The 22,836-nt window shown below is 38.3% G+C and overlaps 2 protein-coding genes across 3 annotated transcripts in view; one reads left to right on the forward strand and one right to left on the reverse strand.

Moving 5' to 3' along the window:
- Positions 1-22,836, forward strand: part of rsph14 (radial spoke head 14 homolog) — a 728,187-nt gene that overhangs the window by 266,975 nt on the left and 438,376 nt on the right. The window lies entirely within an intron of this gene.
- The window catches only part of gnaz (guanine nucleotide binding protein (G protein), alpha z polypeptide), a 260,905-nt gene that overhangs the window by 197,518 nt on the left and 40,551 nt on the right, over positions 1-22,836 (reverse strand). For both annotated transcript variants that reach the window (XM_059983227.1, XM_059983228.1), the window contains exon 2: positions 5,729-6,950. In XM_059983227.1, coding sequence (XP_059839210.1) covers positions 5,729-6,451 — 723 coding nt within the window. In that variant the 5' untranslated portion in view covers positions 6,452-6,950. The remainder of the gene's footprint in view (positions 1-5,728; positions 6,951-22,836) is intronic.

Raw genomic sequence — 22,836 nt, forward strand, 5'->3', positions numbered from 1 at the left:
GAGTTTCAATTGCTGATTACATTTGAGAAAGAGATCGATATATCTTTTAGATATTATGGGAATTAAGGGAGTAAATGCAAGAAAGTGACTGAGGTGAAAGACAAACAATAATTTTAGAGCAGGAACATGGAGCTGAATGGCCAAGTCCTCCTTTTCTTATGTTTTCATTAGAAGGGATCTCAGTCTTAGATCTCAGGTCAAAAGATAGCATCTCCAAAGTACTTTTGGGGAGCCGAGTTGAATAATGTACTAAATCCACAATGGGGCTTGAACTTTCTAACCATGAAATGGGAACGTTGCCAAACTGAATCAAAGTAATAGCATAAAGACTTCACAACACTAGATGCTTCAATAATGGGACATAAGGATAATTGAAAAATCTAAACTCAAATTAATGGAATCTCTGAAGATTCAAAATATTGATTTTAATCCAGCTGCAATACTTAATTAGGTGGAGTATGTCCAGTGCCAACTAGTGATAATTATGCTTTTTAAATGTTCAGCTCTCATACTGAGATATACCTGAAATTTTAGTTCTGCACCATTCACATCATAAAGGTCAAATTGGAATATATCACATAACTACACTACTTCATAACTGAAGCCACATGAATATCTTTCAGTCATTCAGATTTTGCTGGTTCCTTCTGCCCCCTGTCGGTGTCTCCCTTTTGGTGGTTGTATTCATGCCCTCCTCCAATCTATCTTTGCAGCTTTCAGGAAACTTTTTCCACTATGATTCAATTTCATACCAAATTCTTCTACCTTAATCATTCAAGTCCAATGAAGCAAAGGAAAATCAAGAGGTCACAGTAAGTTTATGAAGTCTACAAATTTTTCTTCTCAATCTGATATATAAAGTTAGAGAAGACTGGACATCTCCTATAGTGTGTATTATATGCTCCAAATGTAGGCACAATAGAGAGTACAAGGCACACATGCAGAAGATGGCCTCAGAATATTTGTGAGGCCTGCTTTGGTGATGTGTAAGGAAGACTTGACTGCACATTAAGGCACAGGGTAACTTAGGTTCCTTTACTTAAAATTTACTTTTCATCTGGCTGGAATGAATGATTTCACTGTAGACACTCTGTCTAAGCTAAAAGGGTCTGGACCCTTCTTCAGTGAATCAAAACATGGTTTCTGGATCAAAGTAGTACAGAATATCCAGGAAGCTATCATATTCAGATAATCAACAATCAGTGGTGCTGATATCCATGTGGCAGGTGTTACTGGCCATGAACAGCCAACACTTGCTTTTGTAGCCATTGATCTTTCCCTTATGATTTCTGCCCAGCTTCCAAAACATCTTCACTCATACCCAGACTTACCAGATCTACTTTTGCACTCTACACCTGTAAAGCATTGGTGCTTTGAACCTCGTGTTTGAAGTAGCATATTTCAAAGAAATTTCTCATTAGCCTACCTCACGTAGCCTCATTAATGTGCTTAAATAGGTCTCATCCAATTTCTATAGTTGCTTTTCTCATTGTTACGTGGAGTTTACTTACTGTACTGAAAGACTCTTGGGGATTTACGTACACAAGAAATATTGCAGAAATTCACATTGTTCATCTAATCTTAAAAATGGATATTGATAAATGGGTAGAGTTTAATTAGCATGCGCGTTTTATCTTTTCAGCCTGGGTAAAAAAAAATCACTGCAGGCAAATAAATCAGTGGGTTTTAAAGGTTATATCATGAATTAATTGAATTTATGATCTTTAACACTAGCTTAAAAGTACTGTTATCAAAAGTCAAAGGAACTCAAAGCTAGCTGCAGCTCTATGACCTTGGAGTGTTTCTGCTACTTGCACATTTTGCCGTCATTCTTCAAAATATTTCAAATAAAATTTATTTTTGAAGTGCATGGCTACAGGAATTTATGTTCAACATTAAAAACAATTTACTAAGAAAATTGCTGCAATGGAAGTAATATATAGTTCAATGGACCGTTTCAAAGTCATTTTAATTATTTAAAACTGGACTAGTCACTAGTCAAGGATTAGACACCTTAATTAAAAATACTTAAGCCTGTTTACAGTTATATTAATAAAAGTGTATCAAATTATCACTGAAATGTACCAAGAATTTTTTTTTTACTAAGACTATAAGATATAGGAACAGAATTAGATCATACAGCCCATCTAGTCTGTTCCACCATTCCTTTATTGCTGATTTATTATCCCTCTCAACCCATTCTCCTGCCTTCTCCCCGTAACCTTTGACACCCTTATTAATCAAGAACCTATCAACCTCCACTTTTAATATACCCAATGTATTGACCTCCACAGTTGTCTGTGGCATTGAATTTCACAGATTCACCTCCTTCTGGCTAAAGAATTTCCTTGTCATCTCTGTTCTAAAGGGATGTTCTAAAGGCTCTCACGACCAGACTATGTAACAGTTTCTTCCCCCAATCTATCAGACAACTCAATACCCGAAGCCTGGACTGACACCTTGGCCTACTGTCCTGTTTATTATTTATTGTAATGCCTGCACTGTTTTTGTGCACTTTATGCAGTCCAGTGTAGGTCTGTAGTCTAGTGTAGCTTTCTCTGTTTTTTTAAAAAATGTAGTTCAGTCTAGTTTTTTGTACTGTGTCATGTAACACCATGGTCCTGAAAGGCTTTGTCTCATTTTTACTATGCACTGTACCAGCAGTTATGGTCGAAATGACAATAAAAGTTGACTTGACTTGTCTTGATGTCCTTCTGTTCTGAGGCCGTGCCCTCTGGTCCTAGACTCCCCCACAACAGAAAACATACTCTGCAAATCTGCACTATTTAGGCCTTTCAATATTTGATAAGTTTTAATGAGATCCCCCATCTTTCTTCTAAACTCCAGCAAGTACAGGCCCAGAGAAATGTTCCTTCTACATTAACTGTTTCATTCAAGGGATCATTGTCATGAACCTCCCTGAGTCTCTAATGCTAGCACATCCTTCCTTAGATAATGGGCTCAAAACTGTTTACAATACTTAAAGTGTGCTCTGACAAATTCCTTATAAAGCCTTAGCATTACATCCTTGCTTTTCTATTCTAGTCTTCCTGAAATGAATACTAACATTGCATTTGCCTTCCTTACCACCGACTCAACCTGCAAGTGAACCTTTAGGATATTTCACCTCTGATTTTAGAATTTTCTCCCTATTTAGAAAATTGTATTTGCCTTTATTCGTTCTACCAACGTGCATGACAATACACTTCCCTACACAATATTCCACTTGCTACTTCTTTGCCCATTCTCCCAAGATATTTAAATTCTTCTACAGATTCTCTGCTTCCCCAACACTACCTCAAAACTAATCTAGCATACTAAAAGATTTTCTATTTTAAATGTTAATTATGCAAATTATTCAGTACAAATTTGAAATATAATTTCAACTACCCATTTTCTGACTGTTTACACTTCTCTCTGCTGCTCTATGCAATCATTTTGTTCTCTTATTTTCAATTTTTTTGTATCTATTCAATGAAAATTTTAGTAAGGCAAACAGGAATAGCTTTTCATCCTGCACCTTTACTCAAAATGTTTGTTTTCAGCCCTGTATTTCTGCTTTCAGAACTCATTGTACTCCTGTATATGCTTTTACACCAAACTTATCATTAGTTCTCAATTCCAGCATAGCTGAGCTGATGTCAAGACCTGTAACTTCTGGATTTCACTGCTGACTCACATCTGCCTTATCTACTGACTCCTTGCTATCAGATAAATCTGGATCAAGTTCCTCATTCTAACATCTATATTTAACATCATCATTCTAACATCTACCTATATGGTTAAAAGAGCCACAACTGCTTGGAATTACCCAGATGTTTATTTGAAAATTGGGCACAATTACTTTGGAACTAAATATGGTCTTTTCTATTTTAGATTTTGTACAACAGTAGCGGAGAGTACAGGTACAATGAGCAGCACAGTTGTCTTCTATGCTGCAATTTCCACTGTTTGATCAAGAATATCAGAAATAATGGAATACATAGGACAATGTATGTCATTCTAGACTATTAAGCTGTTAGTGGTTAAAACTACCACGTCTGCTAGATCATTCATATTAATTTCTTCTCCAACCAGATAATTCCTCATTTCTCTGGAATATAACCACACTATATTCTCCACCATGAATGTTCTGTCTCATATATCCATCACCTTCTGTGCAAACTAATTAAATCAATAAAATCAGTTCTGGGGATGTAGTCTATACAGATGGCTATGAATAATCATTGACAGCGTATGGCACTATATGCTGATTTACATGGCATATTGCTAAAACACAAAAAATAAGTTGAACAGATATATGACCATTTGCATCCACAATTATTCATTGATTTTTATTTTTGTGTTGGAGGATAATTTATCATGCTTTCTGCAGATTATGTGAACTGGGTGTCAAGGCCATAGAGTCTTCAACATTCATGAAATAATTCCTGAATTTATGTCAGATAGTACAACCACGAACAACGTTTTTTGGTAACCAGGGTTTAAGGGCTGATTAGCTGGTTGCTGGGAAATGGGAGATTGTCACCATGCTGCTCTGAGAAACAGGTGCTATAGCAACCATCTAGATTGGAGCAAGCCAAGGTAAGCGAATGTTAGGGGTTATTGGTGGTTTGGGAAAGGAGAAGGAAAAAGACAAGTGTATGTGGGTGCAGTTAAGATGTTTATTCATAAAGGGAACTGTGTCCTCCAAAGTAGAAACACCAAATTGATCATAGTTTAATCCTTCACCTAGACTTATCCATTTCAGTAACCATGGTAATAGTTACTGTAATGTGTAACAGTAAAACTCAGCAGACTAGGAGTAATCTCTATTCATCTAGCAAATGGTGCATGAAACATTTGATAAGAAACTAAGTGTGCTGCTTAACTCTTTCACGAGCAGAAAGCTCCAGTTTTCACATCTGCCTCTGCAACAACCTTTCACAGTAAAATGCTAAACTGAATTAATCTCATTTAGTGAGTGTTCCCTTACATAATCAATATTTCAGAGCTTATAACAATGGAGCTCATCTGAGAGTGAAGCACTGTAAATAAAATACTTACAAACAATAAAAATACTAAATGTCTTGTTCAAATGAAAATAAGTAATTTTGAATACCAGTTTTTCATGAATTACTTGTTAAGCTACCAGGTTAAACACCAGAAAATTGATTTTCTGAAAATTTATATATGGAATCTGGAGCACTTTTGCAAATGGAACTAGAACACATGATAATGATCATTAATACCTAAATTCAAGCGCATTGATTTGTTTCAACTATTCAGCTGGCCTAACTTCAGCCAGCATTTCTGAGATTGAATGCTTTCTTTAAACTGAATCCCATCTGTTTAACTTATTCGCCCTTGATGACCATGTATGAAGTTGCAGTTGGCAGAAAACTACACATTCTTCTAAACTGAGGATAATCAAGGAGACCATCACAAGATACTTGTTACAGTATTACTACATCTATTGATCATGTGCAGCAACTTAAACTTAAGTGACTTAAGGGAAAATTGTAATTGTTCACTATGATTTGGCAAAAATAACTTAAACTGAAACACAAGAAAAATTAGTTAAAGTAATCTTAATTAATTGTTTGACTGGACTTCCTGTTATGTACCTGGATTATTATTAAACTAACACCAAAGTTATAATTAGTTCTAAAACAACACCTGGTGAAACTGATGGTAACCAAATGAAAGATCTGTAAAAAAAAAGAAAAGAGAGAAGATAATGACTTACTGTTTGGTTATCTTCATACAACTTCAGGTCGTATCCACTCAGCTCCACACAGAAAATTATTGCTGTAACCCCTTCAAAGCAGTGAATCCATTTCTTTCGTTCCGATCGCTGCCCTCCCACATCCACCATTTTAAATGTCAGCTCTTTGAAAGTAAACTTGTTTTCCACTATGCCTGTAGTCATGTCTCTTGAACGTAAAATATCTTCTACAGTTGGGATGTAGTCTGCTGCTGCAATTCTGTCAAGATCATTCAGGTAGTAGGCTGCATTGTCTTCCAAGTGATACTCGTTGGACCGGCAGAAGCATTCTTGGACTCCAGGATCACCCCACAAGCGCTTCATTACTCCAAGCAGTTCAGGAGTAATCTCTCCTTTGCTCTCAGCAGGCCCAGTCAGAGCAAAGAGTTGAACAGCATCATAAGCTCTGTCTGGGTTATGGAATTCTATTTTGAGGGTGGCTAGTGCACGGATAATGCGGGTGAGAGAGTCTATAGCATTATAAATAATGAGGGGCTTGTATTCCTTGCATGCCTCCAAGTTGAACCCGCCACTGTGGATAATTTTCATCTGCTTGACAATGGTGCTTTTGCCTGAGTTGCTAGTTCCCAGCAGCAGGAGTTTGATCTCACGGCGCTGACGCTGACTCTCTGAGCGGAGATGCCGATCAATCCTCCTGGAACGCCTTGCTGCCTCCTTCTCCTCAGAGCTTTGACGACATCCCATGTTCCTTGTGATGTGGTTGGCTGAAGGGAGACTGTACTTCTTGAAAGCTGCAGTGGTTGCTGCAGTAGGCTTGTCAGGTATACGGTGCACCTCACACTAAAGTAAAAGCAATGTCAGATGATCAAACAGGCAAGTACCAATTAAGTCAGTCTCAGCAGGGGTGAGCAAAAAAGTGCAGCAACCACTTGCAGGTCCAGAACTCAGAAGATTTCATGGCATTCCCCTCCTTTATGCAAGAAAGATGGCTTATTCCAGTTGATGGAATGCCTTTCCCTTTTCAGCAATGTAGTTTGTATTAAATTCTTGTTCAAATTGGACATCATTATTCAGTATCCATTCCTTCTAGAGATGACAGGCATGTCCATGTAGCCTCAATTCCCTCTCACTTATATCTGTCACTGTCTTGGGAGGGTAGCAAGTGCACAGAGGAATTGCACAGTTTTCTGATTTGATTACCTCAAACCTGAACGGCGTTCATAACCACCAGTGACAAATCTATCTGCCAAACAAACAAAAATGAATCATTAGGATACTTTTCCTTTGGATTCTAAACCAAGATGACTAACTGAAGGAGAAAAACAGGCTACAGATTTTCAAATCTCAGAAATGAATGATTTTTAAATGTAAGTTATCGCTTCTTAAAAACAGAATCATATGTTTTTTTATGGCATTGAGAAAACTTCCCTTAAATCTTAAGCTACTGAATAGATGCTGGTTTTGTGGTTACTGCAAAAATCGAATTTGCTACAATAAACCTGGACTGTTAATTGAGCCTTGGATTAATGTATGCAAAATTGCATAGAAACTAAGCTCTTTGAAATGTCTATAATCTTATAGATGTATCTAATATCAATAAATTCTGAGAAAGGTTTGTCAAATGTATTAAAGACCAAGAAAACTTATTTTAATTGTGCCTAGTTTTCAGAGAATGTTTTCCAACTGCTCGGTCTCCCTTTGTTACAATCAGCTGCCCTGTGAAATAGACAATAAGTAGCAATATGTCAGCAAGAGGCAGAAAGTATCTAAGCAGTTGAGGGAACAAAATTGCCACTATAGAAGCTTCTCTGGTTTGGAAAGGTTATTTTTGGGAGGGAAGAGGAAGTCAAGTTTAAATGGCTACTATGTTTTGCATAAGGCCTAGAAGACTGTTCCCTTAATGCAGCACTACATAGGTAAATGTTTTTACTTACTCTTATGCAAATCTCATTTTGCCCAGCAGGAAATTTACAGTGAAATCTACTCAGGCATTAGTAAAATTTGGCTAATAAGATTTCCATTTTCATAAATTCTTAAAACAGTTAGGTGGATTATCTTTCCCATCTGCAGAGTTTTGTTGCTTAAAAGACCAGGGAAGTATTGTGTTCGACTTCCCAATCCCTTCTAGCATGCCTGTCCATGGCCTCTTCTACTGCAGTGATGAGGCCACTCTCAGGTTGGAGGAGCAACACCTCAAATTCTGTCTGGGTAGCTTCCAACCTGATAGCATGAACATGAATTTTTCTCATTTCCATTAATTTCTCACCTTCCCCTTTCTATATATTTTTCCATTCCCCATTCTGCCTCTTTTACTTCTCTTCTCATCTACCCATCACCTCCCTGTGATGCTCCTTATCCTTCCCTTTCTTCCAAATGCTACTCTCCTATCATACTCTTTCCTCCTCAGCCCTTTACCATTTCCATCTAACACCTTCCAGCTTCTCACTTCATCCCCCTGCCTAGTTTCACCTATCACTTTCTCCCCTTTCTTTCTAGTCCCAATGTAGGGTCTCAGCTCAAAACATCAACTGTTAATTTTTCTCCATAGATGCTGCCTGACCTGCTAAGTTCCTCTGGCATTTTATTTGTATTACTCTGAATTTTCAGCATGTGCAGGACCTCTTGTGTAATTCATTTTTCTGTTGGTTAGGAAGCATTAAAGTTCCATGATAGTCATGTGCCATTACTCACATTATGGATCTGATGACTGAATGATTTAATAGTGTATGGATTTTCCTTCTAAATTCACCACATTTCTTATGTGTTAAGTCAATTCATAAGCACCATCCTGCTTCTTAGATGATACAATAGACTTTGTTCTTTCTAACATCAAACATGGGAGAATTTCCGTGCCATGACAGCTGGCAAGATAACCAACACTAATAAAAACAATTGGCATTCAATATCACAGCAGTTGCCACACAGTCAAGTTCTGCTATGGGAAGGGAAAATCTCTGGGTTTTGCACAGACATTTTTAACACCACAGTTTTCAGAAAAAAATTGTTGTACATATTAAGTTACAAATTATTTATGAAGTAATATTGCCATTGTTTTGGAGATGATGCCTGATGCATTTCACTTTACTCGCAATAATATTTTTCATGTTACCTGTGATAATATCTATCAATAACCCACTACTGAAATTTTATAACAGTCAGCTGCACAGCAACCATCCTGTTACCCTGTTAGCCCTTGCTTGTAACAATGTAAAGGCAGTTCCATTAGCTCCTAATGTGCTGTCAGCTGACTGTATCCACCAGGCTAGGTTTATCGTCAGCGCGCTGTTGCTTTCTGAACAGCAGGAGCAGAATAGCACTAAGAAGGAGAATCAGGAATGCAAACAATTGTAGTCTTCCAGCCCTGCTCAAAACCAGAAATAACTAAAACCAAGCCGAATAGCAACTGTTCAACATTGAATTGTTACAGTCTCTAGGGGCAGATGCTGGTAGTAAACCGGTTAAAGATTTGAAAATGATTCTGCATGTATTACTTTGAATTCCAGTGTGCTGTATTTGGTCAGTTTGCTCTCTGAGTGTCTTGTTTCTCTTCTGTATCCTTGTTTTGTATGTTGTTAGGTAACTTTGTCCTTGACTCTGCACATGTGCTTCCTTGGACCATCCTCTGGTTGGACAGATGCTCCAAACTAATTTTAATAACTGGTTCAAGCATCAGTAATCCTTAAAACTCATCATTTCATTCCTATACAGCTGAAAAATCACACAATACTTCATTGCTATTTTCCTGCCTAACACAAGATGACACTTCAAAGGATGTCTCAATCCCAGATCGTGAAAGACATTAAATGCATACGAGTTCTTCTTTCTTACAAATCTCCATTACAAGTTGTATTTTAATTTGCCCACTGCCCACAATGTCCATAGAAACGTTAGATCTCTGAGAAATCTTAAACAACCATTTGTTCGGTTAACAATTCTTTTTTGAGTGGTGTAATTCTAAAGATGGTGAGTTAGAACAACTGTTCCAAATATAAAGCTGTCCTTAGATCAAAAAAATCCACCAGTCCTTTAGCAATATCATTGCACCAAATAATGTGCCCACTGGACGAAGATTTACAGCAATGGAAATATCAAAGTCTGCTCAGCCAGTTGCTTGTTAAATGATTTAGATTTTTAATTTATTTCATCTTCATTCTTACTATGTTACACATGCAGTTTGAGATTTAGCATACTGTAGTGCCTGTACTTTACATATTGATTCCTTCATTAAAACTTCAAAGTATGGCATGCTTGCATAACAACAGAAGCAGTATATTTGTCCTTCAAACACTATAAAATTGTCAAATTAAGACAAAATTATGTTTTGAACCATGATGGTGAGAAGATAATTTACCACTTAATAAAAAATAAAAAACTCCATCATGTAAGTCTCAAGATGGCATGAATATTTGCCAGTACTTTATCCCAATTTAACTTTGTACAGCATCACAAGGACAAACACTGTCAGCTCATCATCACTCTTGCTTCTGAAAGCAATGGGTACAAATGTGATTGAGTGTTGTATTGTAAATCAATGATTCCATCTGTAACCATAAAACAGAACCACCCTATATCATCTTGGTCAAAAATTATTGTCGTTTTCTCCATTTCTGTAAAATAAGGAATATCAAAAGGGAAGCTCCCACTCCTCCAGTCTATAGCAGCATGAAAATGAGTTTAATTGATAGAATAACAAACAACACACACAAAATGCTGGTGGAACACAGCAGGCCAGGCAGCATCTATAAGGAGAAGCACTGTCGATGTTATGGGCCGAGACCCTTCATCAGGCCTGAAGGTTTGGTAGAACTTTTACGGCTCGAAAAAGTGCTAATAAAGCTAAGCAAAACATGTCTGCAGCACCAAGGGTTAAAGATTGTAATCCAATAATGCTAATTGAGAAGGCTTATATAGCGAGGCAGAGTAGATTTTTTTGACTAGGTGTGCCAATGTCATCATTTGCATTCTGTTCTTTTAATAAAAATACATTTTTATAGTCAATGGAAATGCAGAGAAAATGAGATAATTACTAATTCTGGGCTTTTAAAAAAATTGTTTGTTGATGATGATGTGCCACCTTTTAAAGTTTACTATGATTTCACAAAAATTATGATTTATTTTCAAAATATTCATTTTAATATTATTTCCTTTAAATTAAACCATTCTCTATTAGTGAAGCAGCAGCTGAGTAAACTTGTATTGAAGAGACTTCAAGGTCATGGTTGACGTCATTATAATTGACAAAAGAACATTTCTTTACCAAATGTTAGTAGCATACATCAAAAACAGAAACAAAATAATTTTTTCAAAGCTACTCAAATGAGCATTAGCAATGTGAAATTTTTTGGAATGTGTTTAAATGGTTGAGTATTTTATAAATCAGTATTTCAGTACTAATAGAACATTTTATTATCTATCTGTTCTTCCATTTACAATTGGGTTCCCTTGATACTTCATTTAACTTGTAGATTCTAGAGTGGACATGATGTGTGCACATTATTCTTTACGAGTTGCTACTTTTAAACAGGATGCCAAACCAAAGAGTACTAGCCCATAGGGCGAGCTAATTAGTCAGGTTAGGAAGATGGAGATGTTTTCCTCGCTGGTTCTGGAAACTTTCCTTGGCTATTTACAGCCTGACGGTTGGATTATCTTTCCAACAATAGATGGCACAGTTTGCTATGATGTATGCTGTGAGGCAATCCTCATGAAGGGTCTTGGCCTGAATTTCAACTGTTTACTCTTTTCCGTAGATGCGGTGTGGCCTACTGAGTTCATCCAGCATTTTGTGTGTGTTACTATGATATATGTTGGAATGCAAGTCATTGTCTTTTATCACCTACATCTTCAATCACATTCTTTTATATTTTAGGTTCTTTCTCAATTTCTGTCAATTTTAAGAGATGCAAAGTCTACTAAATGAATCTGGTGATACTCCAAAATATCATTCATACATTGTCTTGTGTAGATCTGGGAGATTTTGTATTTCACACTTAAGATCCTCCTCATTGTGGCATGTTTCTGAGTCATTTGATCTGATAAACCGTGGATGAGGTTGAGGATTAACTAGTCAGGAGAGATTGATGATGGGAGTGTATATACCACTGGACTAAATTTGCCTAGGAATTATCTCTGAAGATGGCAGAGCTTGTTGTTGAAATGTCAGTCAAGTTTTATGTCTATACCTGGCTGAAGCCCAAGAAGAGTTTATTCATCAGCAAAGTGCCCATCTAGGTTCTCTACTGTACACAAGACAAGCCCCCAATCTAAGTGAAGTCTCATTGATGTAGAGGAGGTCACACTGGGAACATTGCATTCTGTAGATGACACCAACAGACTTGCAGGTGAAGTCTTACTTCACCTGGAAGGACTGTTTGGGACCATGAATGGTGGTGAGCGAGGAGGTGAATGGGCAGGTGTAGTATTTGAGCTACTTGCAGGGATAAGTGCCAGGAGGAAGATCAGTGGAGAGTGATGAATGAACAAGAGAATCATGGAAAGAGCTATCCCTGTAGAAAACGGAGAGTGCGGAGGAGGTAAAGATATTTGGTTGTAGGATGTCATTGAAGATGGCAGAAGTTGTGGAGAATGGATGCTGAGGCTCATGGGTTTGCAGGTAAGAAGATGAACTCTAAACCCTGTTAAGGTAGCAGGAAGATAGGGTGAGGGCAGATGCTCAGGAAATGGAGGAGATGTGGTGAGGGCAGCATCGATGGTGGAGAAAGGGAAACCCTGTTCTTGGAAGAAGGAGGACAACTCAGATGTTCTGAAAAGGAAAGCCTCATTCTGAGAACTAATGTGGTGGAGAGAGAGGAACTGAGAAATGGAAATGGCATTTTTACAAGTGACAGGTTGGGAAGCGGTATATTTTATTTGTTTAGAGATACAGTGCAGAACCAGCCCCACATGCCCAATGAGCTACATAACCCAGCAACCCACCTATTTAACATTAGCCTAATCACAGGATAATTTACAATCGTCAAGATAGCTATAAAATCTGTAGATTTATATAAAAAAAGAACAGTAGGCTCTCTGTTTGCAAAGATGGAGACAGAGAGATCGAGAAAGCAGAGGAAGGTGTTGGAAATGGACTAAGTGAATTTTAGGCAGGGTGGGAGTTGGCGGCAAAGTTGATGAAATTGATGAGCTCAGCATAACTGCATGAATCAGCACCAGTGCACTAGTCAATGTGTTGCATTTGCCTTTGTGTTATTTTGTCACCAGTTCTCTGTGCTCCCAGTACTTCCCATCAGGGTCTGTATACATGAGGCATTTGTCAGTGTTCAATTAATATTGGATTAGTATAGACTCAAGTACCACAAGAGGAAGGTTAAGGCAAACTGTACAAATTATAGCTGTTCCTTTGCAGTATCATTAAGTTTAATAATGTCAGTCTACTGAAGAAAAGTGATATAAAAATTACTGTCAATACCAGACTGAAATATTTTCATTCCGACTCAGCTAGGTGTAGTTAAGAATTAAGTACTTCGAGCTCTGATATCTTTAGAAAAAAGGATGAAACATGAAATGGATATTAATCAGTGGCAATGTTAATTTTTAAAAAATAGAATGATAGAGCCAGAGAGTGTAACAGTATGAAAGCAAGGCCATTGGCCCAACTGGTCCATGCTGACCAAGATGCCCTATCCAGCATTTGACCAAAGGACTTAAATAAGTGGAAATATTGCAGAGGAGTTTCACGCAGGAGATGAAAAAGTGATGTATGGGCACTGTATATATAAGAAATGTCTTTTTGAAAGTGTGCCCTTAGCATTCCACTTTTGGACAGATTGAAACTTGTTTTAAAATCATGATTTACAAATATCTTCAATGGTGAAGGTATCAACTACAGGTTTAGTAGTTAGTGGATAAAAATATCCTTATCATCAATTTTGCTAGAGCCTTCAGTGCTTATTGCTACTAAAACTGTGGAGCAGGCTGGCTGATCTACAGAGGCAAGGTTCAGAGCAGGGTATCTTCTTGATGCAGCAGAACTGATGTTATGTATTCACACTGGTAAAAGGATAACGAATTGGCTTCTTTATCCTTCTGGTGCTGTTGTCTGATCTCAAGATCATGTCCTTCTTCCACTCCCCTTCAGATCAAGGAGGATCTCATGCAAGATACAATGACCAAGTACTCCCTTTCTCCTGATGACTATTTTAAGATCTCCATTAAAACAATGAAATGGAACAATGATTCTATGAAAAACTTAGAATTTCCAAATTAATACTGGTAAAATGTACTAATGTCAAAAATAAGCCCAAAAAAACTCCTAATGAGTTTTTAAATTTCTCCCCCAGTACCAAATGAGCAGTAAATGCTGACACATACTTAAGTGGTGTGTAAGCTTTGTGCAGTGGCAGTGTAGTAGCAATGCAAGTTGATCTAAGGCATGATTATTGCTAACACAAAATTGAGCCAAAGGACCTGTTTCCAAGCTTTACAGCTGTATGACTTAATGACTGGATGGTATGCTAACTCCTCTGTAGTAACAGCCTGCTTGCTGCAGAACAGTTGATCAGCTTTGGGAAAGACTATCAGTTGAAGAGCTCACCATCAAAATGTCATGCTTTTTTTCTTAGTGAACACTAGCAGGAATTTATTTACCAGTAAGGCCTTTAATGGCTATTTTTTTAAAAAAAACAATTATTGGAAATTGAAAATAGAATGATAAAAAATCCTGGAAATACTCAGCAGGTCAGGCTGCAACACTGGATAATGGAAGTTAATATTTCAGATTGAAGATCGTTTATCAGAACCTTTTAAAAATCTTTCAATGGCCTTCCTTAGTACATAGCTTAACCCCTTCACTGAATGCAAGCCAAATATCTGCAGAAAGCATCTGAGACTGGTTACTCTCAAAGTGTAAAGTTTTACATCATATGGAATTGTCCACAGATACCATGATGGTGTTGCCACCTTAAGCAAAGGTAAAGAGTGATGATGAATTTCACCATTGTCTCCCATAGCCCACCACAGCTTTTGATTAACAGTAAGAAAAGCTTGAGGGTCGAGGGAGGAGTAGTAAATTATTTTTATTTTTCGTATTTGTGTTATATCAGGAGATATTGAAGGTACTTGATACATTTAATTTTTAAAATTTGAACATCATTAGTATATATGAAAAAATATAAGCAAAGGATATCTGTAATATCACAAAGTAGGTACTTCACACTGATACATGACAAATGTCCACTGGTGTAGTGGCCCACTTAAGTAATCCAAAATAAATAGGATAAGATCTCTGTTAAATGAGAAGATGAAGGAATAAAAGTCCTACACATTTAACACCGATTCAGAATAACTGAATTTTTATACAGTATGCTACAGTGTTTACTTTGAAACTAGAAAGGACCTGTGGATCAACTAACACAGAAGACTTGTCAAGAAAAACATTAATGTTTTGGGATAAAAGTTACTGCTTTTACCTTTATGTGTTTGCAAGTAGGTGGGCAGTAAAAATTTCCAAAGCTTTTTAATGTAAATACTGTGCTCTTTCACCTTGAATCTACTTTTCCCAAGCAGTTTGACTTTATGTACTGAATGATTTCATGATCCTGAATAAATCTGGCAATATACTGATTACTGCATTGCTCATTCTGAATAATTGGAGCGGACCTGGGATTGATGATGACTGGATTATGTTGTAGATTTAATGATGCCAATTTTATTGATGTCTCAATTAGCAGCTTCCAAATTTAGTCGTCAACTGTGTAATTTCACTAAATAATATTGAAATATTTAGTTATTAAGTACATTATGAAATTGATATATTCAGCTTTATGTTTTGGTTGTCTAAATTAAGGAGGAATATTTAGGCTTATAAATAAGTTTCCAAAATGAGGAGCTGACATGATTCTAGCAGTTCTCCCAATGCAGGCATTCTCTTCTAAATCTAATAATTCTCACAATTCTGTTAAGTCCTTTCCCTTCTGCCAATCCCTTCAAATTCTAGCAGCTGGGTCCTTTCATGATATTGGTAGTTTATCTCTGTTGCTGTTTGTGGCAACCCTCTCCCTTCCTCAAGTACGGTCAACACCTTTCTGAGTCTGGCAACACTCACCTTCTTCCCATCTAGGCAAGTCCCTCCTCTCTTCAGCCATCTCTTTCCCCTCCTCTGGTTCCAGCAACCCTCCCCTTTTAGAGATTCTAGCAACTGTGGGGGTGCCATGGTAGTGTAGAGGTTAGGGCAATGCTATTACAGCTTGAGGTGTTCTGGAGTTCACAGTTCAATTCCGGCATCATCTGAGAGGAGATTGTAGGTTCTGTCATGGGTTAATTGGTCATTGTAAAATATTCTGTGATTAGACTAGGGTTAAATGGGTGGATGGCTGGGTGGTGTGGCTCGTTCTGTGCTGTAGCTCTAAATAAATAAATAAACAAACTTTCTGCCCCTTTCCCAGTTTAGGTAATGTTCTTCCATTCTCCCAATTCTGAAGTCGTCTGTTTTCTTAATTATCATTGTTGATTATTATTGCCAAAAAGCAGTAAGATTAAGGATTATGAAAGTTTCAAAATTATGTAAAAGAGGTCCAAATCCTTTATAGGAGAAGTGGAAATGTACTATGTGAAAAGCGTAATGAGAAACATAAAATCAGACTGCAAAATCGGCTGTTGGTGTATAAAAAGAAAAAAATAGTTTCAGTTAATGATGGTCCCTTGTAAACTAAGACAGAAGCTATTATATCGAGGCGCAATGAAATAGCAAAGAATTTAAATAAGTATGCAGTGATTTTTCTTTAGAGAACACAGAAAACCTCCCAGACATAATGTAAATAAGAAGCTCAAAGAAATTAGCATGGCAAAAAATATTTTTTGGAGTTACTAATGGGATTGAAATGTAGTAAATCACAAGGACCTGATGACTTGCAACCTAGAGTTTGAGGAGTTGTTTGTGGAGGTAGTCAACATATTTGTATTCATTTTATAAAATTCTGTGGATTGAAGGAGAATTTCCAATGATTGGAAGGTAGTATTGAATTGACTTTATTTCTTACATCCTTCACATACATGACAAGTAAAAATCTTTACGTTATATCTCTGTCTAAATGTGCAATCATAATAATTGTTAATAATTTATAATAAATAGAACAGTCAACATGACATAGACATACACTCAAATCAGCGTGAGTTAATCAGTCTGATGGCCTGGTGGAAGAAGCTGACCCGGAGCCTGTTGGTCCTGGCTTTTATGCTGTGGTACCAATTCCTGGATGGTAGCAGTTGGAATAGATTATGGTTGGGGTGACTTGGGTCCCCAGTGATCCTTTGGGTCCTTTTTTCACACCTGTCTTTGTAAATGTCCTGAATTATGAGAAGTTCATAACTACAGATGTGCTGGGCTGTCTGCACCACTCTCTGCAGAGTCCTGCAATTAAGGGATGTAGCCTCAGTAATTTAAGAAAGGAATGCAAGATCCTGTCATCAGTAGTGGAGAATATATTAGAACCTATTATAGAGGAATTTATGATAGGACTGGGAAAAGTCCACATGGCTCAATGAAAGAGAAATTATGTTTAATGGTTCTATTATGGTGCCCAGCAGGATGTCACAGGGATCTGTGCCAGATCTCCAGCTGTTCACAATCAATACCAATGATTTGGTGAAATATATCCAAGTTTGCTGATGATACAAATCTTGGTGGCATATAGTCAGAAAGATGCAGAGAGGTTTCTTGGATTGTAAGAGGTAGGTATAGACAGATAAAATGAATGGGTAGGGAAGTGGCAAATGGAATTTAATGTTGAAAAAAATAGGATTATCCCATTTGGTAAAGAAAGTAGAAAAGGAGTGTATTTACAAAGAGCGAGAATTTTCAGGTGTTCTGTAGGACTGGATGTCTTTATGTTTATTTTTTATTTAGGTATATAATGTGGAATAGGCCCTCTGGCCCTTTGAGCTGCACTGCTCAGTGACTCCCAACAATCCTGATTTAGCCCTAACCCAATCACAGGACAATTTATAATTACCAATTAGTCTACCTGGTATATCTTTGGACAGTGAGAAGAAACCAGAGCACTGGGTGAAAACCCATGCATGCCACAGGGAAGATGTTGAGACTCCTTACAGATGACACCAGAACTGAACTCTGATCTCTAATGCCCCGAGCTGTAATAGTGACGTGCTAACAGCTATGCTAATGTGGTGCTAACACTGTATTTGAATCACTGAAAAGTAGTATGTAGTTACATCAAAAACATTAGGTATGTAAATGGTATCTGTATGCCTTTTTAAATTATTAAGGGAATCAAGAGATTAAATTGATGCTGAGGTAAAAGATGAGACATGATTTTATTGAATGGCAGAGCAGAGACAAGGGACAAAATAGCCTTCTCCTGGTTTTACTTGTTATGTTCTTAGGATTGTGACAACTCTCCTTTTCCAAATTCTGGCAACTCTCTCCCTTCCTCCTGTTTTCCTGCTTTTGATAACACCTCCCTTCTCCCTATTCTGGCAATTTCTCTTATGATTTTGATAACTCTTTTCCCACCTGATTATGGCAGCTTGCCTTCTCATGGTTTTTTTAACACTTTCCTTCTCCTGATTCTGACTACAGTCACATATTCTGGCACCCTCATCCATCTTGCATTTCTGATGACTTCCACAACACCACCATTCCCCCACCACCTCTTCTGTTGATTCCAGTAACATCTTCTCTCAATCCCCTTTACTTCATTTCCGCACTACTGGTATTTGATCAGCTACATAACAAAGAAGGAAGAACCAGCAGTTAAAATACTCAACAGGAGGGGAGACCATTTTGGGCATTGCAAACAGATGTACCACAAGTAGGTTGCTGGAAGTACTGGTTCTTTCCTTGAAAAAAACAAGGTCAGAAGGTGTATGGGAGCACCACCATGTGCAAGGTCCCCCTCTAGATCAGGTGCTATTCTGATTTGGGAATGTATCTCTTTTGTTTTAAATTATGACACTTCCCATCCCTGGGACTGCAGCACTTACAGATGGCTCACCACTACTTTCTGGAGGATAGCTAAGGATAGGTAAGGAATGCTAGCACTCCATTTCATAAACTAGTACATTTGAAATAGCTCCTCAATAAACCTCTGCCCTTTATTGCTTCTATTATTCACCCTCATTCTGAGATGCTTTTAAAGCTTCTTCTTTATCTCAACTTGTGGTGTTCTTTTCTAATTTCTCCTTTGGTGGCTCAATGTTTAGCCATTTGATAATGCATTGGGATGTCTGTTTCACTGAAGGTGATATAGAATGCAACATGATCAAAAAGCAGAATGTAATCTTTAGTCTTTGGAATGGAAGGAATCTTAATACTTTAAGATTAAGTTTACTTTTGAATGCATAACAACACCCTGGAAGTGGTTGAACAGAATATAATTTTAAAGCTTGGATAATATATTAAAATTAGAAATGAAGTTAATAACATGGAAGATTGTTCCAAACTTCAGAAACATGCTGACAGGCTGGTGAAGAGATCAGACTTGTGGTAAATGAAGTATAGTAGAGGGAAGGCTGAAGTGATAAATCTTAGGATAGGAATAAAGAGAGGGGATATAAATTATATTGCATAATTTTTCAGGAAGAGGGATACATAATACTTAAAATTTCCAGAACAAATTGAAAAAGTTATGTTCAAACACTGTAAAAATGCATATAAGATCTTTGACTTTATAGAGATGTACCAAGAAACAGGATTATGTATTCCAATTTGTGGCATTGACCTCCCACATCATGAAGACCTTGGAAAGACTTGTTCTAGAGCAGCTCTGGCCCATGGTTAGGCTACACTTAGACCCCCTCCAGTTCGCCTATCAGCCCCGACTAGGAGTTGAGGAAGCCATCGTCTGCCTGCTGAACCGTGTCTACGCCCACCTGGACAAGCTGGCGAGCACTGTGAGGGTCATGTTTTTTGACTTCTCCAGTGCGTTCAACACCATCTGCCCTGCTCTGCTGGGTGAGAAGCTGACAGTGATGCAGGTGGATGCTTCCCTGGTGTCATGGATTATTGACTGGCAGACCACAGTACGTGCGCTTGCAACACTGTGTGTCAGACAGAGTAGTCAGCAGCACTGGGGCTACACAGGGGACTGTCCTGTCTCCCTTTCTCTTCACCTTCTACACCGTGGACTTCAACTACAACACAGAGTCTTGCCATCTTCAGAAGTTTTCTGATGACTCTGCCATAGTCAGATGCATCAGCAAGGGAGATGAGGCTGAGTACAGGGCTATGGTGGGAAACTTCATCACATGGTGCGAGCAGAATCATTTGCAGCTTAATGTGAAAAAGAATAAGGTTCTGGTGGTGGACCTGAGGAGGGCTAAGGCACCAGTGACCCCTGTTTCCATCCAAGGGGTCAGTGTGGACATGGTGGAGGATTATAAATACCTGGGGATACGAATTGACAATAAACTGGACTGGTCAAAGAACACTGAGGCTGTCTACAAGAAGGGTCAGAGCCGTCTCTATTTCCTGAGGAGACTGAGGTCCTTTAACATCTGCCGGACAATGCTGAGGATGTTCTACGAGTCTGTGGTGGCCAGTGCTATCATGTTTGCTGTTGTGTGCTGGGGCAGCAGGCTGAGGGTAGCAGACACCAACAGAATCAATAAACTCATTCGTAAGGCCAGTGATGTTGTAGGGGTGGAACTGGACTCTTTGACAGTGGTGTCTGAAAAGAGGATGCTGTCCAAGTTGCATGCCATCTTGGACGATGACTCCCATCCACTCCATAATGTACTGGTTAGGCACAGGAGTACATTCAGCCAGAGACTCATTCCACCGAGATGCAACACTGAGTGTCATAGGAAGTCATTCCTACCTGTGGCCATCAAACTTTACAACTCCTCCCTTGGAGTATCAGACACCCTGAGCCAATAGGCTGGTCCTGGACATATTTCCACTTGGCATGATTAACTTATTATTATTTAATTATTTATGGTTTTGTATTGCTATATTTCTACACTATTCTTGGTGTGACTGTAACGAAACCCAATTTCCCTCGGGATCAATAAAGTATGTCTATCTGTCTGCTTTCCATGCTATTAATGTAGAAAGTGGGTTTTACCTAGAGTGGAACTTGATTTAACCATTTCTGGGTCACACTGTTCCACCCCAAAAATTTGACCAGGTACTAAGTAATGATTTCTGTACCTGATGAATTTTAACATCGGTTTCAGCTGATGATGTCACCTCTCAATCATCATTGCTTTTCAATGTTCCTACCATAAATTTCAAATTTTATATCTAAGTTATTTGACTGTTTTTTAATAGTCACAAAAAAGCAGCATTCTGTTCTACTGTGTGTTCTGTTGGAGTGCAATCTGAAGGAGCACTCATTACAGAAGGAGATTTAAGTGAAAAACACTCTGGGGCTATTTTCATAGGTTGAAAAGTACTGGCAGTCACCACAGACACTTACACATTGACTTTGGTGACCAGTTGCCTTGGTTGCTTTCCTAGTGATCCCAGTGACAGCACTTTTTGAGCGGAGACCTCAGGCAAGACATTGGAGGTGCCTGAAAGAAAGATCAGAGACCCCAAGGGATGAGACAGGAGTGCATGTAAACATGAAGACCCTAGTCCTGTAGCATTTCCTGGAATATATAGTCCTAACTTCATCACTCCTGGATGCGTGGTCTTCAAAGACTCACGTTTGTCAAGACAGCCAAACCTGGAATATATATATGTATAGAATAATAGTATATACAAGACATAGAAGGAGGCCATTTGGCCCATCAGGCCAGAGCAGATTGGAGAATTGCTACCCAGCAAAATGCCATCTTAGATCTCTGGTCTAATTATACCCTAGCACTTACTGTGACATACAGTGGCATGCAAAAGTTTGGGCACCCCTGGTCAAAATTTCTGTTACTGTGAATAGTTAAGATGAACTGATCTCCAAAAGTCATAAAGTTAAAGATGAAACAGTCTTTTCAACATTTTAAGCAAGATTAGTTTATTATTTTTGTTTTGTACAATTTTAGAGTGAAAAACAGGAAAGCAGCACCATGCAAATGTGGTGATGAGAGATTTGAGCTCTCCGATAACTTTTATCAAGGTCTCAGACCTTAATTAGCTTGTTAGGGCTATGGCTTGTTCAGAGTCATTGTTAGGAAAGGCCAGGTGATGCAAATTTCAAAGCTTTATAAATACCCTGACTCCTCAAACCTTGTCCCAACAATCAGCAGCCATGAACTCCTCTAAGCAGCTGCCTAGCACTCTGAAAATTAAAATAAATGATGCCCACAAAGCAGGAGAAGGCTATAAGAAGATAGCAAAGTGTTTTCAGGTAGCCACTTCCTCAGTTTGTAATGTAATTAAGAAATGGCGGTTAACAGGAATGGTGGAGGTCAAGTTGAGGTCTGGAAGACCAAGAAAACTTTTCAAAAGAACTGCTCATAGGATTGCTGGAAAGGCAAATCAAAACCCCCGTTTGACAGCAAAAGACCTTCAGGAAGATTTAGCAGACTCTGGAGTGGTGGTGCACTGTTCTACTGTGCAGCGACACCTGCACAAATATGACCTTCATGGGAGAATCAACAGAAGAAAACCTTTGCCGCGTCCTCACCACAAAATTCAGCGACAGAAGTTTGCAAAAGAACATCTAAACAAGCCTGATGCATTTTGGAAACAAATCCTGTGTACTGATGAAGTTAAAATAGACGTTTTTGGCTACAATGAGCAAAGACAGGTATGTTTCAAGAAAAAGGTGCAGAATTTCATGAAAAGAACACCGCTCCAACTGTTAAGCACTGAGGTGGATCGATCATGCTTTGGGCTTCTGTTGCAGCCAGTGGCACAGGGAACATTTCACTGGTAGAGGGAAGAACGAATTCAATTAAATACCAGCAAATTCTGAAAGCAAACATCACACCGTCTGTAAAAAAAAAAGCTGACGATGAAAAGAGGATGGCTTCTACAACAGGATAATGATCCTAAACACACCTCAAAATCCACAATGGGCTACCTCAAGAAGTGCAAGCTGAAGGTGTTGCCATGGCACTTACAGTCCCCCGACCTAAACATCATCGAAAATCTGTGGATAGACCTCAAAAGAGCAGTGCATGCAAGATAGCCCAAGAATGTCACAGAACCAGAAGCCTTTTGCAAGGAAGAATTGGTGAAAATCCCCCAAACAAGAATTGAAAGACTC

Source organism: Hypanus sabinus, chromosome 10 (genome assembly GCF_030144855.1).
Source record: "Hypanus sabinus isolate sHypSab1 chromosome 10, sHypSab1.hap1, whole genome shotgun sequence".
In the NCBI taxonomy this organism is placed as follows: domain Eukaryota; kingdom Metazoa; phylum Chordata; class Chondrichthyes; order Myliobatiformes; family Dasyatidae; genus Hypanus; species Hypanus sabinus.